We start from the raw sequence: 6,624 nt of genomic DNA on the forward strand, positions 1-6,624 counted from the left end.
AAAGATACAGGCGTCCTTCCTAACTCCATTGCCAGAGAGGATTCACCTTTCAGCAGGATAACCTTAAACACAAGGCCAAGTCTACACTGGAGTTGCTTACCAAGAAGGCAGTGAATGTTCCTGAGTGGCTGAGTTAAAGTTTTGACTTAAATATACTTGAAACTCTATGGCAAGACCTGAAAATGGTTGTCTATTGATGATCAACAACCAATTTGACAGAGCTTGAAGAATTTTAAAATTAATATTTGGGCAAATGTTGCACAATCCAGGTGACTTCGAGGCTTACCCAGAAAGACTCACAGCTGTAATCACTGCCAAAGGTGCTTCTACAAAGTATTGACTCAGGGTTGTGAATACTTATGTAAATGAGATATTTCTGTATTTCATTTTCAGTAAATTGCACAAAAATGTAAATACATGTTTTCACTTTGTCTTTATGGGGTATTGTCTGTAGATGGCAAAAAAACAAATATTTCCAATCTCAAATAATACAATGTTTTATTTTTGCCAGCTTATAGTCAGAACATAGTGATAACATTTAAAAAAAACATTGTGACTTTGGGAATTGTCTATTGTTTAGAATGAGAGTCTGTTAGTGGCTGACCTGGTGTCAGATGTAGCCGATGATGTCATTACAGATAATAGGCTGTCTGCTGCCAGTCTTCATGAGGGCAGTGAATTGATAGAAGTCTGTGTCTAGATCATTCAGGCCAGAGTGGGACTGGTGGAAGAAGGGGGACTGGCGCGGGGCAGGGGCCTGCACCCCTAGGGGGCAGGAGAGTCGTTTGGGGGCCATAGCTGTCCGACTCACACGAGAAGAAGAATCTGAGGACCTCATCCTCACTCTCTCCTCTACACTCTTTGACATGCCAGCTATTTTACGCCTCATGTTGACCAAGAAGCCTCGAGCCAGTCTGCACCCAGAGATGGGCTTCAGTTTTGCTGGTTCGGGGAAGTCCGGTAGGTCCATCCAGTTCTGTATGAGGTCAGCAAAGCTGTTGTCCCCCAGTACCAGAGGTTGTCTGTTCCGTCCCCGCGTCAGCAGCGATGTGGTCCAGTCCTCAGGGTCATTGGCCTCGAATGAGGTCCAACTCTCCAGGGATGCATCTGATGTGGATTTAGGTCGGACCCGGCCACTGGGGGCCAGGTTGGTGCGGAGGCAGGCAGAGGAGGACACCCGTACATTCCTGGTCCTCCTGAGCACCACGCCCTCGTCCTGCCAGGAGGCCTCAGAGTAGCCAGAGTCAAACTCCAGACTTTTCTCACTGCTGGGGGAGGTCAGACCCAGGCCAAGGCCCAGCCGGCTGCCTGCATCCTCCTCCTCCTCCAGAGGACTGGCCAGACAGCAGGCTGAGTCATAGGTGCTGGCCGTACTAGCGTCAGAGATGCGCAGGCGGGTACGGCGCTCTAGCTGAAGTGCCCTCTGATGGCAGGCTCGTGCCACTGCAGAGCGGTGGGCAGGGGTGATTGCAGGGGCAGCAGCAGGGCAGGTCCTTCTCAAATGCTTCAGGTCCTGCAGGGACCTCATCATGTAGTGCATCTGGTCCCGCAAGCAGCCTCCAGAGTCACGCAGACACAGCTGGGAGAGACAGAGAGTACACAGAGTCAGACACAGCTGGGAGGGACAGAGAGTACACAGAGTCAGACACAGCTGGGAGAGACAGAGAGTACACAGAGTCAGACACAGCTGGGAGAGACAGAGAGTACACAGAGTCAGACACAGCTGGGAGGGACAGAGAGTACACAGAGTCAGACACAGCTGGGAGGGACAGAGAGTACACAGAGTCAGACACAGCTGGGAGAGACAGAGAGTACACAGAGTCAGACACAGCTGGGAGAGACAGAGAGTACACAGAGTCAGACACAGCTGGGAGGGACAGAGAGTACACAGAGTCAGACACAGGCTGGTACACACACACTATGACACATTACTATGTTCACTTAAAGAAAACAAAGTCAGTGGTTGAGTGCTATTCTTTTGTTGTTGCAAATATTTTCTATTAAGCCGGTGAATAGAAAATCATATAATGCATGTTGTAAATAATGTCCAGCCTGCAGCAGATGTTTGATAGACTGAACATTCTTTATGAAGTCTGGTGAACTCTTTCTAATAAGCACACTGCATTTGTTGGTGACTATAATAGAGACCGGCTCTGTAGGACAGGCTCAGACTTGCTGATTGGGTGACTGCTGCTATGTTTCGACTGTATGAAAGAGCTACACCTCTTCTCTAATGTTGAACTTCCACAGCAACACACAGCCACAATAAAAAATACCCAAGCTCTACCTGTCCTGCTCCTCACACCCTTCTCAGATACAAAACTGTATCACACCACACTTGACCAGTTTTCATATAGATCCACCCACACCAAATTTAATATCAAAGTTATCTCCCACCACACCTACTGTACGTTAATTTACTTCACCACACCTGTGCCTAAATGTGTGTAACACAACCATCATCCGCCCACACTATAATGTCTTTGAGGTTTTATTTTAACAATATTAAACAACAAGTCTCCCTTCTTCCTAACACTGCAATATAAAGGCTGAAGTCTTATGGAAATTATGGCTACTTTTCTGTAGGGGGATCTGCAGGGGGATTGAGGTTTCTCTGATGTAGTTCAAGGCACAGCATGTAGGTATACTGGTGTGTGTCTCTTTAAGAGTGCTGTGTGCCTGCATATGAAAGTCAGCTGTGACATACTAAAGACCATATGCTCTAATTTCCTTTCCCTCTGATTCACAGGGACCCCCTCTGATTGGTCCAAACCAACCAGTGAGCAGCGTCGGCTTACACTCAAAATCAAACAGGGTTGACAGAGCATAAAAGTGTGTGAACCACACAACATTACCTCTGAAGGAAAAAGGTGGGCTACAAAACATACACAACAAAACACACACACTGATACTTAAAAAAGTGGGATGGAAGAGTAAATAATGTAGCCCTGGCAGAGATTGTAACTGTTAGTTAAAAATAAAACATTGAGAGGATCCATTAACTCTTTTCATGTCAGTGATAATACCATACAACAGTACCAAATGGCATTACAATAGTCATGATGGCCTGCAACCTTCACCTTCAAGCCCTTTATGGGGGGGACTGATCTGACAATGAGGTGATAAATGTTTAGCAGACCAGAGGAGGAGAGACATGAAGCCCTCTGAGACACAGGTTAATGTGCCAAGACCTTCAGCCTCTGTTTGCTCTCATGACAACACTATTAGATGCAGCAGGAACTTGAGTCCGCAGCCACAACACAGGTTGCGTGGTACTCTCATATAGACACACCACTGCCTATAAAAGTCAGACTTAGATTAAACATTATAATTTAGCTATAGTATAATAACCTTCCTGCAGGGATGCAAAAAAAAATGTGTCCAAAAAGGACAAAGTGATTACACCATATCTACTTTCAAGAGTCAAGTTAAATACAACTAGGAAGGAAATGATGATGGAGCCCTTTCCATACACAGAACATTTAAATAATCTCTAGCAAATTAAACAACCATATGCCTCCTAAATTTAGAACACATTAACAAACTGCTACTTGTTTGTTTACCCGACACATGGCATAGCCTGCAGCGGATAGCACCACTCAGCAGAGGCATTTGGGCATGGGCATCTATAGTCATTATGCGGGACAACGTCGTCTGTGGACAGAGCTCGTCTGTGTCCCCATATGCTGGTGTATAATGCCATTATTTCAGGGACTGACAGTTAATTTAGTGTTTATAAATACATGGCGCCTATTTCATTTTAAATATGGTAGGCCTGTAGTTTATCTAATTCATTGTCGCTTTACGAACAGAATAATGCCAATTTGGTAAGAATGTGCATAAACCAATTACAATGCCATTGTCCACTACTGTACTGTATTGCATGATAATCTATGCTTAGGTTACAGAAGGGAAAAATACTTACCATTTTATTTATTTAAGCATCACCGTCACAATTAACTCCTAAAATAGAAAAAAAGAGGAGATAATTCCTGCACGTTTTAGTCTAGAAATACAGTAAGAGCAAAATCCTTCATAATTATATAATTAGTCTGTTAATACTCACATTTGATATGGCACGTTGCATCCAGTTTGACATTAATCCCTAAAGGGTTGATATCTTCCCATAAAGTCAATTTCGCGCACAGCTGTTGGTATGAATCCTCGCGACTGAAGGCGCACGGTGAAGTTGTAGTGATTTTGTCCGTTTGGTTTCTCCAGCGTGCGCTCTCCAGCCAGTTATAGAGCGTCGCATCTCTGAAGCAGTGAAGCAGCCAATCAGAGTTTGAAATCTGATCAAGTGAATAGCTAGTCGCCACCTCTTTACTACACACATCTGTATCATGATCTTCTAGACATTCACACATCATGCGCTTGTCATCGGTGGCATAAATGTCATTTCAAATGGATGTTGTGTCACTGGCCTACACACACACTACCCCATAATGTCAAAGTGGAACTATGTTTACGACATTTAAAAAAAACACTTTGTCATAAAAATGGTGGCTATGCATTTACTAAAACAATGTTTTTATCAATGACAGATGTGTAGAAATATTTGTGTTATTTTTTGGTACTAAACATGCCCGTTTTTTATTTTACCCCTAGGGTGTGCTAATATAAATATAGATTGAGAAATTCTTCAGGCGTTTCTGAGGTCACGAGTTCAATTTGTCACGACGATTATTTTCTGGAAGACCCACTTGGAACCAGCAATCCCAAATGGGAAACAGTTAAGTCTTTAAAGTATGTGAGGCTGCATTGTGCTTTTGCCGATTATTTTAACTTGAAGCTATGCAAAGATTTTACGGTATTCCAGCAAAAGGAACTCAATTCGCTGTTAAAAATTAAATCAGCCCTAAAAGAAATGTCAAATATGCTGTGGAGGCTCCAACGGAATGTAATCTATAGTCTAAGTACATTAAACACATAGCTAAATGCTTTAAATATATTGCGCAAAAACATTACTGAAATGGTTGAAATTACAGATTAATTATGTTTGAAAATTAAAGCACGAGGGCTGCCACAGGGATAGAAATGTATAGGGACATATTTGTCGCCATCTAGTGAGATATATGCTGAAAGCCACTGAGCAGGTGATAATCACCTACTGTCAGTGGGTCGTCACCCATTTGCACCATTTTTGTCATGTATTGTTATTCAAGTCAGTGGGAAGGTGCCTGATGTACAACTGTTCACTGTTAATTGGACAAATCCAAATTCGATGGTCTGCTATTCATGTGCAGATGTTCATCTCATCAACCATGATGGCACCAGATCTGTGTAGGTGCATCATATTCCCTGACATGTCTCAACCTGCTTCTACAACTTGTCCTTTTTCTGCAAGTGAGTAGTTCAACACATTTAGTCCACACATATTTTTCCATATGGTGCAAAATCCAATGTATAACCTAGTTCTCCAGATGCCTGACAACTCAGTCCTCCAATGCTTATTCTAATGTACTAAAACCAGCCCAAGCTACCTCAATGACATCTTGTAGTGTCCATGGGGCTGATTTTATAATGATGTTCCATGTTTGAATTAAGTAATTCACAAGATGCTTTTAGGGTCTTTTGGATGTGTTTTTATGAAAAGGGCCACTGCTTTCTATAAAAGGGTCCATCATCATCATTTAATGTCTCTGAAAAAATTCCCATTAACAACTGCACACTTCAATTATAAACCTTTTTATGTGTGTAATAGCAGCTGTAAATGCTGCTGCCTCTACATTTTGGATCAATTATGATTGTTTCTTTAAATGCATTAGGCCTAAGTAATTACACTGTGCCACTTCTTTTAAATGGGTTTGTGACCATTACTGCATTATGACCGATTGAAATGTGAATTCATTTTAGGAACATCCAGGCCTTTCTTTCTAATGTGTCAGCCAGTATACATTAATTAATATGCAGTTTTCATGTTTCCAATCTCTTTCCTGTTAATGTGATTGTTAGATAATAGAACATGTTATCAGTTAATCTTGATTTTAGGATCATAAATGTGGTCATGTACTGCATATCTGAGGTGGAGTACATTGCATTCGGAATGTATTCAGACCCCTTGACTTTTTTCACATTTTGTTACATTACAGCGTTATTCTAAAATAGATTAAATATATTATTTTCATCAACCTACACACAATAAATACCCCATAATAACAAAGCAAACTGTTTTTTAGACATTTTTGCAAATGTATTAAAAATAAAAAACAGAAATAACTTACTTACATATGTATTCAGACCCTTTGCTATGAGACTCAAAATTGAGCTCAGGTGCATCCTGTTTCCATTGATCATTCTTGAGATGTTTATACAATTTGATTGGAGTCCACCTGAGGTAAATTCAATGGATTGGACATGATTTCGAAAGGCACACACCTGTCGATATCAGTGGCGATTTTAGCATGTAAATCTTGGTGGGGCAAACACATTTTTTGGGGGGGATGCATGCCAGCAAAGCCACTACACAGCACAACACTAAACAATACATTAATTGCACTATAACGGTGACAAACAGTACCCACAAACTGTTAGGGCCTGCATAAAGCTGTCCCAATAGCAGTCCCAACATCTTACCACTGCTACATCTGGCTATCAGTGGAGCCTATCTGGCTATCAGTGGAG

At 42.0% G+C, this 6,624-nt stretch overlaps 1 protein-coding gene across 1 annotated transcript; it reads right to left on the reverse strand.

The window, feature by feature from the left end:
* Nucleotides 1-481: 481 nt before the first annotated feature.
* On the reverse strand, nucleotides 482-4,205 carry LOC106583194 (PAK4-inhibitor inka1). Its single transcript, XM_014167101.3, has 3 exons — nucleotides 4,067-4,205; nucleotides 3,926-3,963; nucleotides 482-1,579 (listed from the first exon to the last, which is right to left on the reverse strand). The coding sequence occupies exons 2-3, from the start codon at nucleotides 3,926-3,928 to the stop codon at nucleotides 611-613; spliced, it is 972 nt and encodes a 323-aa protein (XP_014022576.1). The 5' UTR covers nucleotides 3,929-3,963; nucleotides 4,067-4,205; the 3' UTR covers nucleotides 482-610.
* Between the last annotated feature and the right edge of the window lie 2,419 nt (nucleotides 4,206-6,624).

This window comes from Salmo salar, chromosome 22 (assembly GCF_965601325.2).
Source record: "Salmo salar chromosome 22, fSalSal1, whole genome shotgun sequence".
Lineage (NCBI taxonomy): Eukaryota > Metazoa > Chordata > Actinopteri > Salmoniformes > Salmonidae > Salmo > Salmo salar.